Source organism: Lynx rufus, unplaced genomic scaffold (genome assembly GCF_022079265.1).
Source record: "Lynx rufus isolate CCGP_SWC_20201006 ecotype Redwood Valley unplaced genomic scaffold, mLynRuf1.p SCAF_2, whole genome shotgun sequence".
In the NCBI taxonomy this organism is placed as follows: domain Eukaryota; kingdom Metazoa; phylum Chordata; class Mammalia; order Carnivora; family Felidae; genus Lynx; species Lynx rufus.
In genome coordinates this window covers 31,006,495-31,031,848 of record NW_025814834.1, presented here as the reverse complement: position 1 = coordinate 31,031,848, position 25,354 = coordinate 31,006,495, and the positions used below count along the sequence as shown (strand labels likewise).

The 25,354-nt window shown below is 38.1% G+C and overlaps 1 protein-coding gene across 4 annotated transcripts in view; it reads left to right on the top strand.

The window, feature by feature from the left end:
* The window catches only part of PARD3B (par-3 family cell polarity regulator beta), a 1,011,734-nt gene that overhangs the window by 383,400 nt on the left and 602,980 nt on the right, over positions 1-25,354 (top strand). For all 4 annotated transcript variants that reach the window (XM_047084837.1, XM_047084838.1, XM_047084839.1 and 1 more), the window contains exon 3: positions 22,306-22,477. In XM_047084837.1, the coding sequence (XP_046940793.1) occupies positions 22,306-22,477 (172 nt within the window). The remainder of the gene's footprint in view (positions 1-22,305; positions 22,478-25,354) is intronic.

The following is a 25,354-nucleotide window of genomic DNA, read 5'->3' as shown; positions in this document are numbered from 1 at the left end:
TGAGAGCTTTGGGAACAATTCCCTGGTTGTAGACATAACTGGGTGAGACAGTTCCAAGGCTGAATGTGTGGTCACAGTGGTTTTGACCACAGCTAGGAAATGGGACATTAGGTCTAAGTTGCTGAGAATGGCCAGTTGATAATCTAGTCACAGTAATGCATACTCTGGGAATACTTGCTACCTTCAAGGCGTGGGGCTTACTTTTGCAGGGCCATTAGTATCAATAAGAGAGTGACCTTGGCCTCCAGCTGCTTATAATTTATTGGGAGCAAAGAGGCAAAATAACTATAGCACAAGGAAGAGTGGAACAGCTATAAAAGATGTGCTACTAACAAATTAATCATCTCAAAGTTAGTTGATTGAATAACAGATGTTCCATGTCATAGGTGCTATTCAATTAACATGGCAGAGTTAGAAACTAATTTGTCCATCACTAATAAACCTCAGGGTTTGTTTTGTATTAATTTCATGTGCTTAATTTAGTCATGGCAGTTTTTTATATAATAACCTTGAGAGCTATAGACAATGTTCTATTTAATAGGAATTAATAATAAAAGTCATCAAGATTTATAAATGAAAAAAAATAGGTGACTATTGTCATACACTTCAAAGAACACAAAATATTTTTAAAGCTTGTTCCATTGCTAACCATAGATCAAACCACTCTGTTTTGATGCGTTCTAACACTATAATCTGTTAGGATGGAAATTATTGCCCTGAAAACATATTTAACAACATGATTATTGGTGACACGAAAGAGTTAATGCACAAAGAGCTGGTGAAATTTTGTTTTGTTTTCCCCTCTTAGACTTCCTAGCAGGATAAGATTTATTACTGCTGTACCTTTCCTATGGAAATCAGGTTTTCTAAATGGGTAAATTAAAGCTTATTGTAAATTGCTCAAGGTAATATTGGAGTCCTTTGTGCTGCAGGGTTTCCAATGTGGGTCTTTTAACCTTTGGTTCCATTTAAAGGAAATTTTCCTGAAAGATTTATTCTCCCTTCAGTGACATTTTTAGATGGTGTACACGATGAGCAGAGAGTGCTAAGTGTTGAAGAAATAATTTGCGTTTCTTTATAAACTGAATTTCGTCGGATTTTTTTAGAACTCTTATTGTAACATCCTGAGTTATATATATATTTTAAAAAATTATATCCTTGTACATGTTCTAAATGTCAAATGTAACTACCGGAATATTTAGTCTACTAGGAAGTACAGACCTTGAATTTAGCCATTCTTCAGTACATATCTTTAAGTTTTATATAATATTGATTCAGGGAATGTTTGGCTATTAAGGTTTTATGATTTTCATTTCAAGTAATATTCGAATATGTGAAAAAAAATTAGGTTGTAGTTATTCAGTAATTACTACTTTGTACAATTCCACTAAGTCAGAATTTTCAATATGTAAATCGATCTTTTGTAAGATATAATAATCAAAGCACGGTATGTGTTACAAACCAATTACTAGAGTGAATAACTGGGACTAAAGAATTTTTTTGTTGTCAGTTACCATTAAAATTGACTGTCTCTGGAAATGTAACTTTTACTTTCCCTGTTTTTATAGTAACGCTGCATTAAGATGTCAGGTCAAAATATTTTTTTCCTTTCTCTCTCTGTTTTGATATTTCATTTGAGAACCAATATTTCAAAAAATGTAGTGATTTAGTACAAATTCCTTAGTTCCAGTCAGATAAATAAACCTTACCAGATTCTGTGAACTGATTTATTGATGGCACTCTGAGGGATCACAAGCCTTTTTTGAGAACATTTGAAACATTTCTGAATTCTGAATTTTATTGAAGTTGTTCCCAAGAGAGGAGCAGAATGGGAGAAAAATCCTCTTTCGTTTTACAGATTTGGATATCTTAAGAAAGCTTAACAAAGCTTTAACTTTTTTCAAGGGGTAATATTAAAAAAAATACACAAAAACAAGAAAACAAAATTAGGATAAATGATAAAACAAACACTAAGCCGGTCACCAGTGAGTGCTAATGAGAATCATCTTCTATGTGGTCACTTTTCTATGGCACACATGTTTGAAATATATGAAAATATACAAACTTCCTTTTATACAGTGATTTAAACTTCTTTGAAATCTAAATTTATATCTTTTAAAAAGTGTGTGTAAATATACCTCTTTTCAGATTATCCTTGACTACTTCTCTTTCTTCTCTCTCTTTTCAATAAACATGTTTGTCTGTAGATGATCATAGATCCAAATAGCTTCTCTCTGCTCTTCTCAAACCCAAACATTTCTCTTCTAAAAGGAAAGTGGCTTTAAAGACACCATAGGCCAAGTGGATCTTCCTGTGACCTGTGATGGGAAACGTACTGGTCAGCGGTAGGCTGGCTGCTACATAGGAGAATCCAGGATCCCGCCATGAGCCATTTATTGCACCTTCTTCCTATGGAGCTTTCGGAGGTACTAAAGTAAACCGTGGGAGCCGATTTAGTGCCCTTTCCCTAGGGGGGCCCTCTGGTCTAGTGTTACCTCTTACCTCGTGATTTTATGTGCCAGATTTATAGAATCTAAGACCGCTCATAACACACGAAAATGGTCTGTGCCACGAGAAGGCAAGCAGTAAAGTTCTTTGAGCTACCCAGTTTGGAATTTATTTTATGAGACTCCATATTAATAGAAGTATTTGAGGTTCAAATAAGGTGAGTACGAGACTGTTTTTGGCAAATAGAGAGACCTCCATCTTGTCTGAGAGAAGGCTGGGCTCTCCATTGCTATCCCTGTGCTATCCTTCCTATCTATCATTGGGAAACCATGATTGCTGAAGTGACAAAATTAAGTATAATGCCAGCAATTATGATTTCAGAGGGAAAACATAAAAAAAAATAAAGCTGAAAAGTAAAATGTTAAAGGGAATTTTAAAAAGAACGTGAGCAAAAAGCTCGTAAAAATAGAAAAGGTTAGACATTCAACATTTTATCACCTAAAGGAACTAAGCTAAGAACAAGGCAAATGTTGCATAAACCGATATTTAAAAGAAGAAGAAAGGAAATAGGAGGTAATCTGAACACTACGGAAAGAATGCAAGAAACAATTGATGCAAATTCAAAATGAAATACAGTAAAATGGGCAACACCAAGGTGAAGCCAACTGACTGTTTTAAAAGTTAGCCTGGTAGATGGGGGAAAAGGAGGAAGCATGTTGCCTTCTTAAAGTGGTCCCCTGAAATGAGGCAGCTCCAGTGACTGGGAGCTCTGGGGAGACCTCTAAGGGCAGAGAGAGAGCTGCCCTGTGGAGGCTAAGAGCTGACTCTTGGGGACCTCCTGTCAATGGCTCCTGTCCCCTAGCTCTCTCTAGGCTACCTGAGAGGGCAAGGAGGTGTGCCCTTTAGTGAATGGTAATCCATCAAGCTGCCAGTTTCCCCTTGCTGGCTTCTCACAGGCATAGAGCTGCCACAACCGTCTCCATCCCTTTGTGAAACCCACTCTCTGGGGGGAGGATTTTACATTTAGCCCCATGTTCTTCAGGCAGGCGGTCAAGGCAAGGTGCCTGGTCACCGTGCCATCCTCTAATCAGCTATTTTATTACTTTATATTTTTGTAATCCAACTGTTTAATGTTGACATTTCATAACTAGTTATTTTTCAAGTAAGAACAATGGTGAACTTTCTAAACTTAGAAAAGTTTTATTTTGATAAACTCTGCTTTTGCGGTTGCTGATCGTACCCAACATCATTAATTAAGACTACCTACCGGTCTTCACTCCTGCTTCCTCCACACCCACCCACACACATGCCTCGTCTAACTCATGCCCATAGCTCACGTGGAGTAACTCTTCAGTTGCATATGTCAGATAATTTCAAGTACCAAACTGTGTATTTTAATCTTTTAGTGGGAGCACGCGAGGATAGGGGCAACAGAGATGTGCACACAACGTACCACTTTTGTGGAGTGTATCTGTTTACATCTAGTCTTATTCCCCAGATGATTTAAGGTAGGCTTCTTCATAGTAGGTTAGGACTGGAGGTTTAAGAAGCATGAACATACGTTATAAGTCATAAAACCTAGGGCACATTTCAGGAAACATACCTGTGGGCACAACGTTCAAGGTCCTTCATTTTCTGTCTCTAACTTTTCAGTCCAGCCTTATCTCTTTTAGTTATTTTCCTGTCAGCTTCTAGGAACCTGCCCTCTAAACACCTCAAACTAAGTGATTGGCATTTTGCAAACAGTGAATTTGCGACGTCCTATCCTGTGCCTTTCTGGATGTTGTGCCTTGTACTTTGATGGGCTTCCCAAACTTGCTGTCCTATGCAGTCATACTAAGGAAGGCCCAGCTGAAATATCATCTCCACTTTCTAACGTCTTTAACAGCTTCCCTGAAAACATCACAGAATGTATCTTCCTCTCTCTTCCTGACATGGCATTTTGCTCCTTCAGCCATTGCGTCACATGTCACAGTGTCCATATTGTTTTCATGTGCATCTGCCCTTCCTACTACTAAATCAATAGGTTCTTGAGATGGGGGGGCTGTATCCTGAGTTTTTAACACAGTGCATGGCATGTTAAAAGTACTCAAAAAAGGTTCCTTAGAGGTAAGAGTTGGAGCACTTCACTGAGATTCCTATTTGGACTACTGAACGTTGGCCTCCTCGTTCACTGAGGCACAGTTAAGGCTTCAATGAACACTGCGCTTCTGCTGCTTTTAAGTGTTGCTCTCTTCCATTTTAGCTCAACTTTCCCAGTTTCAAATCTAGGAAGTCTTCCATTTCTTCTAGTTTTTTGTGTTTTTTTTTCCCTATTAGTTAACCCTAGCCTGGAAATTCCATAAGTGAGCATCGTAAAAGATGTACATAATGGTAAGGAACACTAAGAAGACATTATTGCTTATGGGTCTGAGACTTTGTTCTAAAGCATTGATTTTGCCAGTTGTTTGACCTCTGAGAAATGAGGCTGTTAGGATTTTCCAGAGGAAAACCAACAGGATGTATGTACCTGTGTCTGTGTGTATATATATATACATATATGGAAATTTATTGAAAGGAATTGGTTTATGTGATTATGGAGGCTGAGCAGAAAGCTGTAGATGTAGAAGAGCCAACGGGTCATTCCAGTTCCTGTTTGAAAACTTGAGAACGAGGAGAGCCAGTGGCATAAATTTCAGTCTGAAAGCTGGCAGTCTTGAGACCTAAAGAGAACAGATGTCTTGGTCTGAGTCTGAAGGTCAGGGAAGACCAACGTCCAAACTGAAACAGGCAGGAAAGGGGAATTCTTTCTTACTCAGTCTTTTTATTCTACTCAGAACTTCAGTACATTGAATGAGGTCCATACAGGAAGACAGTCTGCTTTACTCAATCTACTGATTTTAATTTTAATGTTGTCCAGAAACAACCTTACAGACACAACCAGAAATAATGTTTAACCAAATATCTGGGCACTCCATGGCCCTGTCAGGCTGACCCATATAATGAGTCATTACAGAGGCAGTGTTCTGTATTTTATGAATGATGCCAACCAGTTGACTTAAGGAAGGAATTCTGTGTATAAAGAGCATGACTTATTTTGCAAATGATAATGAATATAGTCTTTGCAAGAAGATTGAAGTATAGTCTCATTTGATAGCTGCATTTTAATCAGGGAAGAAGTACAGAGTGAAAAGAGCACTGTATATTTTAGTCAGTCGTAGGATAAAGGTCTCCAATTATTTTAGGAGTTAGGCAAATTAGTAAATAAGTATGTTGAGCATATGCCAGTCCAGAATGGTGGGAAATGTGATGAATAGAAGAACTCAGTACCTGCCTTACAAGTATGCCATATTTTTTAAGTTGTAAGTTAAGGTTAGGTGTTGGCTCAATTCTTTCCCTCATTTAGCTGTTAACTAGCTACAGGATTTTAGAAATTCATGTAATTTTTCCATAACTCAATTATTTTATTAGAATATATGGCTAATCTTATAATCTCAAGATTCTTTCCATGCATTTCACCTGCCACTTACGTTTGAGAAGTTAGGAAATAACCTTTCCTGATTAGAAGAGGGCTAACATGCATTCCAAAGAAAAGTGGCTTGTCATTCTCTGAAGCAACATAGTCTGCTTTCCAGTGATGTCATAATGAAAGTGTCTATTGTTTTGTGAAATATCAAGAACAAAAATATCCTAATCATATTTTTGAATCAAAAAACTAATCATATTTTTGAATCAAAAAACATGCGTCATGAGACAGTATGACCAAATTTATTTTTTTCCCCCTCACATTTCTTGATAATTAGGTAGCAAGTCTCCACAGGCCTTGCCAAATCTATATCTTACCTTATGCGCACAGGCTTTCTAAAGCTTGAGGAATGCTTTCTATTGTAAAATAGGATAAGTTTCAATACATATGTGTTGGCGTGTGTTGATTTTTCTTGTTCAAAGTCTTTTCATATAGTCCTGAAGTCTTCAAACTATAATTTAAAGCAAGACAGCCTCTGTGGATTTATGGAGTCATTTTCCCTTTGGCTAAAACCCTCTATGGTCACAGACCACTAGATTTAAAAAGGCAGCTGAACCCGTCCAAAGACCAACATAAATTTTCAGAGGTAGAGAAAATGGTGCCTGCTTATTAAATTAGTGAGAATATAGTATTTGGCAGCTCCAAATAAATGATGTTTTTCTCCTTTAAGTTAGAAGCAAGACAGTTAGAGATGTGTGATGTTTGACTCACATTTGTCACGTTTAGCTACATTCGTGGAGAATAATTTGCATGGTACATCATGTGCTTACTTTAGACTTCCGTTTGGATTTGTCTGGATAAATGGGTTCACCTTTGCCAAAAGCTCCCAGTTATGAACACATTTAAAACAATTTTTCCCTGACACACAGAGAGTGAACATGAGCATTAAAAAAAAAAAAAAAGTCCTGTTGTTTTACTAGAGTCTTCTCCATTACTCCATTGCTGACCTTCTGAGGTTGTCTAAGTGCAATGGCAGGCATTCCCCATTGGTTGCCTACATCCACTTTCCATTTGTCCTCTTGTTTCATAGAAATTATTAATTTTAGTCCAATAAAAACAGGGCCTTTTCTTTTGGTGATTCATTATTGGAAACCATTTTCACTGACTTCGAGGGCTTTGGGAAGAAAACATGTTTATCCTTGACAGATCTTGGTATTTTTCCATGTCTCACAGGAACCTTTCCAAGTCTTTTTTCTATAAAAACAAAATAAATTATAAGCATGGAGACTTTCTAAACCAAAGTTGATTAACTGTACAGGCTTTCTAGAGTAGTTTCTGAGAAAATGCTGCCCAGCATTTCCAGTCATGACACTTGTGTGAAAGGCAATCACCTTCACTCCCATTTAATCCAAAGCTGCTATTAGGAAATGCAATTTTTGATAACACTTTATGTTTGGAGTTACATTATATTCTATAGAAATAAGAGTTACTTCTTCTAATGGTAATATCAATAACTCATGGGTAGAAGCTAGGTACAAAACGTCAGATGGATATTATGCTCTAATTAGTGTCTTTCCCCCTCCCCATCAGCTTGTTTTTCTTTTAATTTTTCATTTGATGCTTATCACTTAACATGATGAAAAAGCTTCTAATAACATTATATATCTTTCTTTTTAACGAATATATATGTGTGTATATGTGTGTATGTGTGTGTGTATGTGTGTATATGTATATATATATATATATATATATGTGTGTATATATGTATATGTGTGTGTGTATGTGTGTGTGTGTGTGTATGTGTGTGTGTATATATTTCGGTTGAAGAAAATGTCCACATTTTCGATGTTAGTCTATTTAAGTATTATAAATTAAGTCTATCTTATTAGTCATATATTCAGTCCAATACTGTTCTGGGCTGGGAGTTACCTGGTCTCTATAAACTGACTTATTGCATTTCTAATTAAAGAATACTAGGGTATAGTATTAAATACAGTCTCTAGATACTAGAAATTATTCAGGTTACAAATTGAGTTGGGTCTTAAAGGATGAATAGGGCTTTTGATCAATAAAAATAATGTGGGGTGCCTGGGTGGCTCAGTTAAGCGTCTGACTCGTGATTTTGGCTTAGGTCATGATCTCATAGTTGTGAGATTGAGCCATGCATTGGGCTTTGCACTGGATGTAGAGTCTGCTTGGGATTCTCTCTCTCTTTCCCTCTGCCCCTCTCCCACTTACAAGGGTCTCTCTCTCTCTCTCTCTCTCTCTCTCTCTCTCTCTCAAAAAATAATGATGATGATTATAATAATAGCTAGGGGCTAGCATTGAAGAAGTACCATTTTTGTGGTTAGGCACTCTTAAGTTATATCTCATATATTACAACAACTCAAGAGGAAGGCTTAGAATAATGAAGGGGTGCTGAAGTTTGGCTTCTAATTCTGGCTTTATCATTTAACCATCCGATTAGTGTCTATGTAAACCATCTAACCTGTCAGTGCCTCCGCTTTTGGAGCTATTGATGAGGAGGAGCTAGCTACCTCTAGGAGTGGTATAAGCAAGAAATAAGATATTACAGTCTGAAATTATGTGCTTAAACATGGTAAATACTCAGTAAATGTTAGCTGCTGTTCTCATACATAGATGAAGAAAATGATTAAGTCTTAGAGGAGCTAAGTACCTTCCCTGTTTTTCAAAAAGGGTCTGAGGTGGATTTGAACTTTGGCTGGCTTCAGAGCCTACGTTCCCTACTACTAAGGATTCTAGGAAAGGAAAGAGTCATCGTAGATGCAGAAGCTTGTGTGTGGTGTTGGTTGAGGGGGAGCGAGGCAGAGAAGAGCATAGATGAGTGAGTACAGGAACATGAGGCTGGATTTGGCCTCCGGCTACTTGTGGAAGGCCTTGTAAGACCTTGGATAGAAACAAATGTTATCCTAGACAAGTAGGAATCAGGGGAAAATAACTTGTTCTACAATTATTGTGCATTATTTATTTTTACTGAATCAATTTGACAGGTAACATTGTATAAATTTAAGGTGTACATTGTGTTACTTTGACACATTTCTGTGTTGTAATATGATTACTCTTGTAGCAATATTTATCCTGTTACATAATTATAGTATTCTTTTGCATTTAAGTGAAAAAAAAAAAAAACTCCCAGCATTTCCTATTGACTTAAGCTGCCTTCTAAGCCAGTACTATGTTTTCAGTGAATAAACTAAGATACAAGTTCACATGGGAGAGCCCTCAAAGTTTAAGGAGTTTACAGAAGAGACCTCCCTAGATACCATATATGTGAAACACTTTTTTAACCATGGTACAGGATCTAAGCACTGCAGTTCCATAAACCATGTCTTCTCACTGCTATGGATTGATTTGACTTAAGAATTCTGATTCAAACTAATAAAGTTCAGCAGGGCCATAAGCACTTCATACCTGCTAGCCAACATATCTTCTCCCTGTTGAGAGATTGATGTGAGAAGTCAAAACACAATCATATTACTTAGGGAACATGAAACCAGAATACATTTGGAAAGTCACATGATTCAAGCAGGGCCAGCTTCATGGGCATGTGACCTGTACACTTGCTCAGGGGGTCCCATGGTCACTAGAGCCCCACGTTTGGTTCAGTACTCTGCTACCATCATCTTCCAATTCTTAATTTTTGAACAAGAGCTCCACATTTGCATTTTGCACTGGGCCTCAAGTTGTGTACCTGGTCCTAGATTAATGAGTTTAATGGTACTACACTGTAATCCCCAGACATCATTCATTTCATAGTAAGGATATATCCCTATTAATGGGGCTTCAGGTTTGCTCACTAATGCCGAAGGTGCCTTCAGAAGGTAAAACTTAGAGTGGCACTGCTAGTATATTCCTTTCCGACACCAGTTTCCTGACTTTCATCTTGTTGACATAACCACTTCTTTAGTCTGTTTATATAGTGAATTAAATGTTGTCCTGGGTGTATTTCCTTGAGTTGATTTTGTGTATTTACAAACAGACCAATACATATTTATTTACTAGATTACATCTCTGAAAGAAGTCATGTTTCCCGATTCTTTAAAAAGTGCCCCATATGTTACTTACATGTTGTGGATGAACTAAATGTCAATAACTCTGAAATTTACGTGAAAGAGCAGATTGGAGGATGGAATATAAGCAAAAACATTTTGGTAAGATAGAGAAATGTGGCTAGAAACCTCATAGTCGTTAGGACAATAGGTTGGCTGAAAACCATGTTGTTAAATAAATGAAAAGTCTTTGGTGAGACACAGACCCATCACACTCAGTTTTTACCCATCACTCTCAGTAGTTGGGCCTTTTAATCCTTGGCAATATGAAGAGCAGGGAGAGTTTACAGGAAAGAACAAACGTGATTGATGACAGGACAGTAGGAGATATAGAAGAAACATGAAAAAATAACAAAGTTTGTCTTGTCTGGGGGGCAAAAGAAATAAGGGAATCTGAAAGTCTTCAAGCACTTGAAAGTTTTTTGAAACAAATTGCCTGACCATATTTTTCCATTTAATAATGGATTGTGTGGAATTTCAGCATAAAGAATCTGCAAAAACTAATGAATTAGTTGGATTATGAAATCAGTGAAATGTTACAATTTTATTTGTGATTACTTTATTGAAGTAGCTTTATCAATCTGCATTTGTTTAGAATAGGTATGTATGATTTAAAAACCAAATGCCCATCAATCAGAACATTTCCCACCTGCTCTGTCTTACAGGCCTACCAAAGTAGTAAATTAAATGAAACCAACATTGTTTTACTACTTGCCCATCATAAAGTGTTACTGGTTCCAGGTGAGTACCTATTTACAAGGGACCTTTGAAGATTTAATAGAGGGTTTTAAACGAGTGGAGTACCATGCAATGAAAATTTTTGCATCATAAACAAAAATGAAAAGTAAACTGTCAAACATTTTGCAAAGATAAAAAAAGACAATATACTTAAAATGAAAAGAGCTAATACATGCTGATAAAGAAAATGGAACAGAAGGGCAAAGGGTATGAACGGACCATCCACTGAAGAAATAAAAATGGCTTATAGAATTATTTTCAATATCACTAGTAATCAAATAATTAACCTTTAATCAGGAGAATATAATATTGTCTGTAAAATTGGCGGTGGTTGAAAAAATGATACTGCTTTGCCTAGATAACCTTCATTTTCATGTGTCCTGAATGGAAGAATGGCTAAATTATTTATATGACTTATTATGTTATGCAATATTATTCAGGCATGAGTTTTCTTCATTTTTTTGCAGATTAAAATTAGAGAAAACTGTATACAAGAAAATCCTAAGTGAAAGTATCAGAAAATTGTGTGTCATGAAGTATGGTTCAAGTAATGTTGAGATATATATGTAAATCCATAGAAGAGAAGAGTGGACAAAAGGCACCGATATTGTAACAGGAGTTTTCTGGGATTTTAGATTATCTTGTATGTCTTCTTTTCTACTGTGCGTTTTCACAAGTATCCCTAATGACATCCTTTTGAAGTTGAAGTTTTCTTTCCCCTGGGAGACATTGCGAGTCCTACCTTTTCTTGCCTAAGCACTTTTCTTTTCTCTTCTCTTCTTTTTTTTCTTCTCTTCTCTTCTCTTCTCTTCTCTTCTCTTCTCTTCTCTTCTCTTCTCTTCTCTTCTCTCCTCTCCTCTCCTCTCCTCTCCTCTCCTCTCCTCTTCTCTTCTACCTGGGAAACATAAAAGCCTAGAGTAGCAAAGTGCAAAAGTGGCTACTGGGTTTGAGAGTTTAGTGTAAACACTGGCTTTTGAAACCCAAGATTGCTGATGGTCTTAGCAACCTGAATTTTGGGGTCCAGCCCTAATTTCAAAACATGTGTTCCATTTTTTTTTCTGTAACTATGCTCAGTGTGTGTCATTTTTTTTTAATTTAGAAACAAATCCTAGTTTTCACGCCAACAAAATATATTCTAGATGCTTTAGGAAGAAGACCTTTTGCACAAAACATATAAATTTGCAACTGACTCTGAAAGATGCTCTTCCTACAATTAGAGGCAAGACCTGAAGCACAAGTACTCCTGGAAGAGGTAATACCCCTCCTGCGATTGTGAGCAAGGAGCAAGGACCCTGGGCTTCTTGTCTTCAGGCCCCAATTAGCGAGGCATCATTCTATGTGAGTTTAATACACCCACAATCATAATTACAAATCTTGACATTTAGATGCTCCCAAAGTCAACACCCATCCCAGCAGGGTTAGCCACATTATCACTAGTTAAGGAGATGTAGAGCAATTAGAAGCTAAAGGAAAAGGTTAGCTTTACCACTCAGACGGAAGGGGTTCAGTAGCGAAACCCACCTGCAAGTGCAGTGTTAATTTTTTAAAATATCGGCTTCAAAGCCTTGTCACCCATGACAAGGAAGATCTGAGTCTAAATGGAATATTTAAGAGAAGTGCTTCCTCATCCCTCAATCAGGCTGCATGCTGACCTTTGCGTAGTCTTCGCCGGTTGTTCAGCTGTCACCAAATGCTGGAGAGAGTAGAACATCATCGGACCTGTCACGAGGTCAATCAGCCGGTGCTCGGGCCAATTTGCTAAATGTGTCTTTGCTAAAGAGTCTGTTCCCTCACCAGTCTGATGAAATGTAGTACCAATTAATCACCAGCTAATTTTCAGGGAGTTGAAAAGTCCTTTGTAGTCGTTGGCCACTCACCACGTTGTCTGGCCTTGGGGGACCTCAGGCCTGGAATGTGAGGCCACCTCGGAGACACGTGAAACTGTTGAAACTTGTGTCTTAGGCTACCAAGGTGACAGGCTAGGCGACATCTGCCTCAGGCCAACACTGACCTGTTTTAGTTAGAACCCTCCATGTGGTTGGCAAGCCCCAAAGACGGTGCCTACAGCTCAAGTGCATGCAGCATTGTCTCCTTGAACATTTTAATGATCCAGTAAGATCTCATTGTTTTTTGTATCAACCTATCAGTTCTTTATCTGTCTTTAGAAGGTGGTGGTGGCTTTGTCATCATTCTCTGCAGAGGTTTATTATCTGAGAGCTGTTGAGTTGTCTTAAAAGCAGAAAGGTTTCTTTTTTTTTTTCCTTTTACCACATAGACTGTTCTATTTGTAGCCAAGTCTCATAAATTAAAATACTTGTCAAAATAAATGAATAGTATGTTTGTTATATTCATGACTTAAAATCACATTTGATTGCTAACTCATTAATCCACAAAATTAAGCAACGCACCCTGGATTGCAGTCATTAGTACAAAGAAGCAGGGTTCTTCTAACCGTCAGACGTAGTAGAGAACACTGTACGATTGTGTTTGTTTCAAAACTAAGTATGTTCACACACACATTAGTTTTATAATTTCAGAAGGTCTCCTCTGGAAGAAAGTCAAGTACATAAATGCAGTCCACCAACAAACGAGGTTGGGATCATAATATACTAAGTGGATTTGAGATGGAACAATCGTAAAATGTCATCTTACATTGAGCCTCAAAGCTGACAGAAGCTATTTTGCCCTCTGTAGGAGCATACGTGGTAAGGGAGGTTACCTTTACTCCCAATTGGATGGAAAAATCAAGGACTCAGGGAGATGGCGTCCACATCCATCCAAATGGCCACATTTGCCCTTTCTCTCCGGTAAAGCAGAGAATGTAAACCATTTCCCTCACTCCCTTCCATGTGGCAAGTACTCACGAGCAGCTTGGAATACAAGGTCGGGTTATACTTGAATTCTCTCATCTGTAACGTGGGGATAATACTGTTTTTCTGAGAGGTTTTCTTATGAAAATGAAATAGAATATGTAAGTACTTAGAACAGTGCCCAGCACATAGTGAGGGCTGGCTAATTATTTGGTAAATACATTTTTTAGTTATGTGACTCATGGTTTCAAGTAGCTGACAGTTATAGAGGCAAGTAAGTCAAGATGGTTGTGCTGTGTGACTGGTAATGATAGAGACATGGACAGTATTGTGGGAACAACATAGAACCCAGTAGAAGGCCTTGAACTACATCTTGGAAACTATGAGAATATAAAGAATTTTAACTTGGAGCAAGACCATGCCACTTTGTATGATGGAAAGCCCATTTCAGCAGTAGTGTTGTGGGTAAACATCCGGGGGCTGGACTAGAAGCCAGAAGCAAATTGAGGCCTTTGCAGTGGAGACGTAAGGACCTGGAGATGCATTGAGGCATTTTGTTGTGATGAATAATCCCTGCAGAGAGAAATCAGCCTTAGATTCCAGTAAGTTACTGCCTTCAAGGATCTGTTGACATATCTATGGATGACTGTGGCAGCGCTGGACCTTGGCCAAGAAATTACCAAAAAGGTGTTTCTGAGGCCGTTCCAGCTTTGGTTTAGGGTAGAGAATAGAAGCTGTAGGGAAGAAAGGAGAAAAAAACTGAGCCAGTAAAATAGTACTAACGTGAAAGTTACAACGTTTTAAAGGCATGTATGCTTTGTCATTTACAAAATATTTTTCGACGTGCTACTTTATGTTTTCTTGTGTCGGGTACGCTTCCTTAGAAAAGAATATGCTTTCAGAAGTGCAGGTTAGATGTGTGTGATTTAGTTGAGAATGATTTGAAGAAGAAGTCATTTGTGTGTATGTGTATCCCTGCATTTTAAAACATTGTCTTCATTTACACTAACGTACACTCTCCCAAGACCTTCAAAGCCCTTGGGATTGGATAAAATTGAGGAACATCTGTGATATACAGAGTAAATGGCAAGCAAAGCCACTCAGCGAATTGGCATCATTTTTGAGTTTTCTCAACCAGTTTAACCCAAGGATCTTCCACTTTCTTTTGTGTCGGTTATTTTTAGTGTGTGTAATTCAGAGACAGTGGAAATACTATTACTGACAAAGCCAGAGATGCTGTTTTTTTTGATTTCTGACATTTGTGTTACCTCAGAACGCTTGAAACTTCTTCCTGCTTCTTTACGTGTTTGCTTTCTCCGTAGCTGTCCCACAGGGCCCTTTAGGATTAGAGCTTGGTGGCTACCACCTGATCTCCATGGAGCCCTTTGCCCGACCACTGCTATGGATGGTCAAGGGCACAGAGGAAAGTGTCTTCAGGCTTTCCTTGTGTATATTAGGTGTCGGTTTTGAAGGTTGTTTCATAAATGGTGAGTTGTTACTATGCAGGAAAGTGAAGAATGAATGTAACAAAAATAAACAAATAAAAAAATAAGGCTCTCAAACTTGAGTCAGTCACAGGAAAAATACGATTCAGTATAAATGTATTTATTGTATACCTGACTTCTTAGTGAGCTACTGCATAATTAAAGGTAAATGCAGTTTTGGCCAAAGTATCGGTGTTTTTTTAATAGGCATGCTTTTTGTTATTACCAGCAGTGTAGGCAGCTGCCTTTTGAAAATGTGATAAGAATAAATAGGATTCTTAGTACAGTTGAATAAATTATGTTATTTTCTTTAGCGTGAAGCTTAAAGCTGTAAAGTTTGTAAAGGTCCCTATTACAGATTTTTCAGTTTGGAGAGGAAATGAAAATTGGTTTTATCTCATTTACTGAATGTCGATTGAACTTTCTGAGAATCAGAGCTGTTGCATACTTGCTCTGAGGATACTTGATCTGATGCTTGCATCTGATGAAGATGCAAATTTGAGCATGCTCATTTTAAAAATCTGGATTAAATGCTTTTAGCTAGCTGTCAAAATCCTATGAAGGAAGATCACCTGTTTTCAAACCTTTGTTTAAAATGGCATAAAATTAAGTCACATAGCCCATTGTTATTTAGTTACAAGCAGATATGTATACATTTAAATGAAATTCTTCCGTGTTTCACTCTCTTCCCAAAGGTGATAATGTGTTTTCCTGTACTTGTGAAATGGTTGTAATTTCACAGTCTTACTTAGATTTAATTGTGTTTATTAAGATTTGAGACAAATGATTCTAATTTTGTTTTGTAGGATCCTGTTTTTTTGTCTTTGAATTTTACTTGATAGTTGTCGGTAATATGGAATATGTATGAAATGGTAAAAATAGCAGTGTGTTGTTAAATTCAAGAGTTTAACCCAAAGAACTCAATATGGAAAATAAGTTTTTCTTAGTAGTACGTGAGTGTACTTGACATGTAATTAAAATAGAGCCACATTTCCTAACTGTAATTACTAATACAAAAAATGTACTTTTATAAATCATGTTCTATGGGCATTTGGATGATTCTTTTTGATTTTCTCTATAGACTAAAGATAATAGCATTCGATTATAAAAACTCAGGCTCTAAAAAGTGACAGAATGCTATAGGTTGATAACAGAGCAAGCCACATCATGAATATTGAGGGACTCTGCAATAAATACCCTTGGTGGCATTTATTATGAAAATATTTACTTGTGACTGGAGAAGCTAAAGGCATTGGTATATTGCTTCAAGCTGCAGTGGAAACAGCACACCCCATGTTTTGCAGTGTGGGAAGAATGGTAAAGCGTGTCTACGGGTTGTGTGATGAAGAGGAAGACAAAAAAGAAAAACAAAAATTACCTATTTGATGTGTTTGATCTTGGTACTTTCTCTGTTCCTCTGTCAATCCTGTGATGAAGAGATTAAAGAGAATCAACAAAGTAAAAGCAGAATATGGATAAACAAGTCAAGTGGGATTTAGTCTGGAAGCCAGAGAATGTTAGCTATGGTAGGAAAAGGAATTAACATTTAACCTTCCATTGTGTACCAGGCTCTGTGCTGAAGTGTTTAGGCATGTTAGGGATATTATCAAGGAACTTAACATTCTACCTCCACGTGACTCACACACTCCCCCCCCCCCCACACACACGTACGCAAACACACAGCCCTTTACTAGTGATATTGATCATAATAGTCTTACTGTTTAATTATAAAAACAGGTCTGAGTTCTCGAAGTGATATTGATGGTGTGAAATTGCAGAGAACACATGACTCTTTTGATCAAGTCTATTATTCAGGTTTCACAGATAATTGTAAATTATCCAAAATTCTTCCATTTCTTTTCATCTTTGAATTTGTTGTTGTTGTTGACTTTTTCATTATTTTGATCTACACAAGGTATGAGAAAAAGATGGAAATATTCTCTAAAGTGAAGTTTTATGGGTGATCATTTTGCTAGGAGAATCCCAATTTCAGATGTTCTTCCCATAGGCCTTCCGGGGTGGCCAGGGGATGCTTGCAGTTACCAAAGCTAGTGCCTAGCCCTTGAACTGGGAGCACCATCAGCACGGACAACTGAGATCTAATTATTGAATATCATTTTACATGCTACATTAGTGTGTTTATTTTTACATGTTTTCTTAAGTCCGAGTTAGAAGTTAGGTGTGCTCCTGAGAATTGCACTCCACCTTGACCTCTCAAACAGAGGTAGAAAACATGTAAGATAAACATTGTACATTCTCCCAGTGCCTTAATTTTACTGGCACATTAAAGAGAAAATAGTGTCATATTAAAACAATCACAGAAAGCTGGTAGAAAGTGAAATGGAAGACCTGAATTTGGATGGGCTGCACACTTGAATCGTGAGCTTATGGAATGCCATCTCAGACTACACCACTAACCCTGCCTCCCTCTCCATGTGCTCTCCACCCCTGGTGTACCACTTGTACTCCTTCAGAGACCAAATAAGCAGATTCTCCCTTTCAAAATTGAGCCTGAAAAAGAAAGAGAACACACATAATCTCTCTTTTTGAAGCCTGACGTGGCAGAAGCAATTTCTCTTTGTGTCGAATAGAAAAGTAGGAATTGCTCTCCCCCACCACCCATAATAACAAAACCAGAACAACGGTAATAATGATGATGAATGACACTTGGAGGGGCTTATGGGTATGTACAGGTTGTTCATATGCATTCATTTCTAAAAAAATAATAATTTGGATGTTTATTCTAAAAACACGTGAAAAAATCTAGGTGTCTTTTACTTGCTATGTTAGGTTTTAGTATCTGTTCTTGCTTTCTTTTAGTTTTATTCCAACAAACATATGTTCAGTGCCTATTGTGTATACTCACCAATCTAGGTGATGGGGGTACAACAGAAAAAACAAAAATCACTGTTTCCTTGGAGCTTATATGCTAGCACAGTGAGAAAAAAACAGACAATAAATAAGACAAATAAAAAATGAAACATTGAGAGGGCGATAAATGCGATAAAGAAAAAAGAAGGGAGGATAGAAGGTGACTATGATGTTGCAATTAAGATCGTGTGGTCAGCAAAAGCCTGGCATTTGAGTAAGGATCGGAAGGACAGAGGAACAAACCATGTGGGTGTCTGGGGAGGACTATGTCAGACAGAGAGAACAGCAAATACAAAGACACTGAGTCAGGAACAAAGAGGAAATCATAGATGGATAGAATCCTGAGAGCAAGGGAGAACGTACTCAGAACATGTGGTCAGATATGTCCCAAGGAGCTTATGACCAGATAGTCCATTGCAAGGACTTGAGCTTCACTGTGACATAGGAAGGTGACTGACCAAAGGAGACACATGACCCATCTTGTGTTTTAGTAGGATCACTCTGGCTGCTGTATTGAGAATGGATTAGAAGGGAGCATGGGTAGAAATAAGACCACACAGAAAATTATTGCAGTGATCCATGGGAGAGACTGTGGTAGCTGGGCCCAAAGTGATGAGAGTAGAGGGGCGAGAAGCAGGTAAACTCTGATTATATTTTGAGATTTGTTCACAAACTGGATGTGTGTGGGGTGTATGAGAGAAGAAGGGAGGGATGGAAAAAGACATCAAGAGTGAATATGAGATTTTTCTCCTGAGCAGTTGGATGGATGGATTGCCAGTAATTTGAATGTAAAAAGATTGTGAGAAGAGCTTTGGAAGATCATTTTTTCAGTTTTTCACATGTTATGTTAGGTGATGGACCATATAAGCCTGGAGTTCGAGAAGAAGCTCTGGGTTGGAGGTTTAAATTTGGAATTTATGAGCATATACTTACATCTATGCCATGAGACAAATGAGATGTCCAAAATAACTTAGATGTGTTCTCTGTCACATTTTTAGAGATGAGGAGGAATAAGTAAAAGGAAATTTAACTGATGGTCACAAGAGATGTCTGGGAAGACAAGTCAACAAAACAATTAAGAGGCATGTTGAACTGTGTCCTAAAATCAAGCCAGATAAGTGGCTTGGGATTTAGCTATCTAAAGATTGGTTTTGACCTTCATAAGAGCAGTTTCCATGGAATGGAGGGGCAAGAGCCTGACAAGTGTGGTCTCAGCAAAGAATAGGAGTTCTTTGGAAACTGCTCTGTAGAGATTGGAAACTGCTCTGTACACAGACTTTTTCAGATTTTGCTTTTAAGGAAAGTAGAGAAATGGGGTATTATCTACAGGGGTAAATGGGTCCTGAGAAGGTTTCTTAAACCTTTCTGTTGTTGGTTTTTCTTTTTGTTTGGGGTGGGAGAATGAATAGTATATTTGTGGACCAACCTTCCTGTGTACACCTGGGGATGAGATGCCTAAATACTGACAGAGATCTGTGAGGACAGGAGTTTTGATTAGAAATAATGACTCTGTGAAAAGAGTTTGGATTATGGGGTCTTTGGGAAATGTTGGTGTTGTGCTGGGTGACGTGAGAATACAAGCGTTACAGAAGGAGAACAGAAGGGTTGCCAGAAGATGGATAGGGCAGCAGAAGAGAAAGGCATCCAAATGAAATATTACCTGTTTGCATTTTGCATAATGTTTAGGTTACTATAGTCCCAAAGATGTCAGTGAAAAATCTTCCACATGCCATAGAAGTTTAGTCTAGGTGAAACCTTAACAACAGAAAAAAAGTTAAATAGAATTTCTTCTTTCCTGTCCAACTTCTTTTTCTATCATGTTGGAAATCAGCATGCCTCTGTTGAGGAACCAGAACCATGATTTATGTTAATTAATGCATCTCTGTAACACCGTCTGCTGGGAACTCTGTTACCTGATAATGGAGGTGTTCTGATGAAGCAAGTAATCTAGCTAATAAGCACCTACAATGTACGATTTAAAGAAATTGTCAGTTTTGAAACAAGTGTGCATATGGTAGATGTTGAAATGCAGACCGCATGGAGAGTTTCTTATCAGCCAGCACCAATGAAGCCAAAGACTTTGTTTGGGCACCACCGATTCAGGAACCGAACCTCTTCTTTCCAGGAAGAGAGACCGTCTCATTCATTCATCCATCTGTACATCTAGGGTAGACGTTGTGAAGATCATTCCTGTCAATTGTGGGACTGGGAGACGGACTATGAGATTTGGGAATATTCCACTTCTTATTATCATCATCTTTGTGACGACTATTGCCTTTTCTCTCCATTCTTTATCGTATTCTTTAGGATATAGCATCCTAGTGGACAAACCACAAATATTTTACAAGATATCCTCTCTTTTTACAGCTCTCTTGTTGGAAAACAGTCACAGTGTGGTCTGAAACCCTGAGTTAGAAATGAAAAAGACTAGATTCTAGTACCAATTACTGTTTGGCCTCTCTCCCTTTGGGAAACAAAATCTCCGAACTATTATGTTCTCTCATTTGATAAGTAGGCATACCATTGTTCTTACATCTGCTGTAAACTTGTATGGATATAATAGTATGGAAAACAGGAGAGTGTCTTGGGGAGGAAAGGTTACATAATAAACATAGATAATGGCATAGTTGATGAGTTATCAGTTTTAAGATTGTATATTCTCCAAACTGATACTCAGTTTTTTTCTCTTTTCCCCAATATGTAAGGCGCACTGCATTTACTAGCAGTTAAGGATGTAGGAAGAGGGAAGAGTAAGGTATTACTCTTCACTAACACAAAATTGTTCATAGAACCCACATAATAAGCCGCTTCACCTTGCCGATTGGCAATTAAAATAAATGTTACTAAAATGTGTTAGAATTCACCAATATGCAAAACTGAAATTATAATTATGTCACAAAAATAGTGATGAAAATAACACTTCTAGCACATTTTAAAAACTGATTTTATTTTCCTTTTCAAGATTTAAAGTTTTAAACTCTTCACTTTGACCAGATGATTAGAAAGATACAGTTCTACTGATTATTTTTATACTAGAATAATCTTTCGTTATTAATCCATTTAAGTCTTCTCTCAAATCAGTTCATCATTACTACCAATTAAAAATAGAAAATGTATGTGCTCAATTTCAAGAATTAAAAATAATGCCTTGGGAGTAGCATTTCTTTCCTGTGGTAAGAGGATTGTTGGATTTTCCAATTAAAGAAGTCTCCATACTGGAAATGAGTAGTCAATTATGAAAATTATTTCTGAGTAGTCAATTTGCATATCCTTAATTGTATTCATTTCTTTTGAAAGACTCAACTTGGAATTTATGATGTTTTGATTGATTACTCCTGCATTTGTGTTATTAATACTATTGCCAACGAGATTCCCTTATGAATGGGGCTTTCTGTGCCTTTCCTAAATAAATGCTTGAATCATAAGTAGGTTTGTTTTATGTAATGAATGAAAACTATCTAAAGATTTACTAGCAGACTTCAAAGTTGCCCACACTGCTCTTTCCTGGGTTGACAGTAGCATCCTCTCACTGCCTACTGCACACACATTTGGACTTTTCCACGGCACTTGATGAGACGCTTGTGAAGGTCCTCTGTGGAGGTGCTGTCTGCTGGCCAAAAATACAGTTTGAGCAGGGCTGTCCTCACTGTTGATACAGCAGTGCTTGGGCAATTACTGGAAATTTTTATTTTATTTTATTTTGCCCTTTATGAAAAATGACTTGGAATGGACAATTAAATGTTTTATATTAATAGTTCTATGTTAATAGTTCTATATTAAGAAACATAGTTCTCCTATGAAATGAAATTGAAATGAAGATAGTAATAATTTGGTTGAAAGTGCTGACGTTTAGTCTCTTTGGACTTGGCGTTCATTGGACTGAACCAGTCAGCACAGTGTCATGAAGGAAGAGAACAGAATTAAAGGGATGTATAAAAAGGGGATGATATCTATGTGCACAAAATGAACACATTGTGTGGAAATATACACATTCATTTGTTGTGATCGTGTCTAAAAGGGCAGCTGTAATTATGGATTTTATAATATCCCAGCTCTCCGAGCCTTGAATGTCCTCTTTTTTCAAGTAGACCTATCCTCAGCTTCTGCATCTTCGACTTTTTATTTCTGGAAACACTCTTAAAAATACTGAAGTCCTTTTAGGAATATTGGTGAAGGTGGCAAGGGGAAGGGGCAGCCATTTCCTTATTTCAAAAGAGCCAAAATTGGTTCTTTATTTCAAGAATCGGCAAACAATTAATTCCTGGCTACAATGCTTTTAGACCTATTGAGTGGAGAGTTGTGGGGCAGTAACATTCAAGTTTGACATTGTCAGAGGCCATTTTCTTTAAAATCAAATAAAGATCACAATCAGCGAGATACAGTGTTGTGTGATGATGCATGTCATACCAAGTAATGAGTGTTGTTGGATTTGTTTGTAGCTGATTGCTGTGTTTGATGAACAAGAACCACTCCACAAGATTGAGAGCCCCAGTGGAAACCTTGCAGGTCAGCAGACCCCAGATGCCTTTGAGACGGAAGTGGCTGCCCAGTTGGCCGCATTTAAACCAATTGGTGGGGAGATCGAAGTAACCTCTTCTGCTCTAAAATTAGGTATGTACATTTTCACTAGTATGTTTTTCACCTGATTGAAATACATCAGCTTGCTGGTTATGAGTTGCTTCTACAATATGACGTATCTTCTTAGTATCTTTCTTTAAAAATCTGGTCTGTCTTTTCTTTAAATTATTTTCACATAGCTCTTTGTAGTCGATGATGCTCAGACAAGTGGATGCGGTTTTTGCTTGCATTGCGGGCGAATCTGAACCGCATCCTCTAGAAGTATCCTACAGGACAGGCTGGTCTGTAAGTGATGTGGCTTATCTGTAGCCTACGAGGATCACTTTAAGAAAATGTCCCTGAAGAGTGTCATTTGGCAAAAGCTAAGGGTTATCAAGGAATTTGGACTAGAAACGAAGGTCACTTTCTGTTTCAGCCGCCTTCTTTTTCTCCCCAAATGATGTATCTCAGAGTTTGGAGGAAACGTTTGAAGTTAATTTCTTAATTTTGTCCTCCTCATTTATTCAAGCGAGAACAACCCACCTGGTAATTTTGTTCAGAATTCTTTATTTTTGTTTTGAAGGCATTGGGAGAAAAATAAACATTCTTCTACAGTTTCAGTGAATTTACATCTCCAAGAGAAATGTCAGTTTTTAGTGATAACTCTTAGAGATAAATTTAGGTCCGTTTAACAGCATGAAGCTTTTGAAAATCCACTAACATTTTGGTACTTAAAACAAATTTTCATTCCTGTTGAATGTATGCATATGTTTTGAGACTGCTCTGAGCACCTGTTATATAGGTTAATTCTCCAGATAGAAGAACAGAGGCTTTTCCTACTTTGCAAGGGGAATCTTTCGCTTGCAAAGCAAAGAACATGCTTAAAATTGTAAGTCCTAGAGAGTACTCGTTTTTCCCATCTGAAACAAAATGTTTACTGTAAAGTTTGTTTTACATACCACAATATTGAATACCCGTATTTGGTACAAATGTTCTGGAAAGCATCTGTGGTGCTGCCTTTGTAATAAACCAAGTAGAAATTAATGACCTATAATCTTCACAATTCTCCTCTATCCTTTGGAAACCCGGCCAGTGAGGCCGTGTGCTGGAATGCAGACGACGGAGGGCCTTGTGGAGGCGTCTCTCCATCCACAGCGAGGTTTGTGTCTTCCACAACCTCACCACCCTATCATTCATTTGCATAATGGATGCCTTTTTATCCATTATGCAAATGGTGCGGGAGGAAAATTAGGCAATAAGGGAAGACGAAAGGAGAAAATTGCTCTTGCTTGTTTTAATATTCTATTTAGAAGCGAGCACTGTGTGGTCTTCGAAAGGCTGAACCTCCAAGGGCCCTGGGCTTGAGAATTTGTTTTCACCTTTCTCTTCGCTTTCTCGGGGAAAAAAAGAAGTTTGTTTTTCTTAAGATTTTCAGCTTCTTTTGTTGAACCAACTGAGCAATGCAATGTTGAAGTCAGGAAGAAAGGTAAGCTGAGGTTCTTTTCCTTTGAAAGTGAATTTTGTGCTTCCCGAGGACGAATTTTTGGTAAGAGAGACAGAAAACAATCTTGGTTAAATGGGAACTACGTGCCAGGCGCCGAGCTCCAAGGGGTGCACTAAGTGTCCTAAATCCTTTACTCATAACCCATTTCAGCCTCACAGTACTTAGCTGGGTTCTGTCATTCCCCTCCTTTAACAGATGAGGAAACAGGCATAGGGTACTTAAGTGATTTATCCAAAATCACATAGTTATCAGGTGGCGGAGCCAGGATTTGAACCCTCTCTGGCTCCAGTGTCAGGAGCAAATTTTCTGAGCTGCCTTTCATGTGCTGTTTGTAAGAGAACAAATTGATAGGGTTTGTCTGCGATTTATGTTGTGAATATAAATCAAAACCCTGAAAGTGCTTATTCACTTCTTGGCTTCAAATCCATTTCACGTGGTACTACAGATTAAATGACGAGATTAGCTAACCTTCTTTATTAAGCGGTCAGCGTCGCTTTCCAGCCAGTGGGTCTGGAGCCCTGACGTCATCTCCAGTTCTTCCTCTTTCTTTCCTGCCCTCCTCACTTTCTTCCACCTTCATGTACATGAGTGTCGCAGCAGGCCAGAGCTTTATCATCAATCAGACGATTGCAGAGGCCTCAAACTGACCTCTCTCTTTACAGGGTGCACCGATCCTTGCTTCTGTTAGAGCTGCCTTTCTAAATCACAAATCTGATTATATAACTCCCTGCCTAACAACTTCCAATGGCTTCCTATGGCGTGGAGAGGCATGTCCAAACTCATTAGCAGGCTGATGCAGATGGTTCCTCAGAATTAGCTGGAGGAATCTGGGCAGGGATGAATGATGAAAAAAATCTATCCCTTATCTGTCCTCCGGGGTCCAGCAGATTGAGTACTTTTCATTTCTGTAACTTTAAAAGCAAAGCAAAGCAAAACATGTATCAGGTTTCTCAGAGAAATTAAAGAAGGAAGCAACACCACCTGCTTGGGTATCTGCTTATTCTGTTTTCCTTTTGTTGCTCTCAGGGCAGGTGTGGTCATGGATGGGACAGGTGTCATGGCAGGGTGGGGTGATATGCAAGGCAGCAGATGCAATGCTCATGGCTCTCCCAGGAGTGTGACCCCGCGGCGCCATTGGCCCCACCCCGAGATCCTGTTGAGATAAAGGGGGAGGAAGTGGTTAGTGTGGAAGTAGCCTTTGTGTTCCAGTGATTTCACCATAACAAGGTGCATGTAAAATGCCAAACACCAGAGCCCCAGCTCTTCATCTCTACTCCCCACTCTCCTCCCAGAGGCCATTGGAGCTGGTTCTACTCCTCATGGGGGGCTCATTGGTGGCAGCTGGGACAGCAGAAGCAGGGCTTATTCTCACTCATTTTCAAATTCTTGAGACCCCATTCAAGTAAATGGGGAATTTAACCATGATC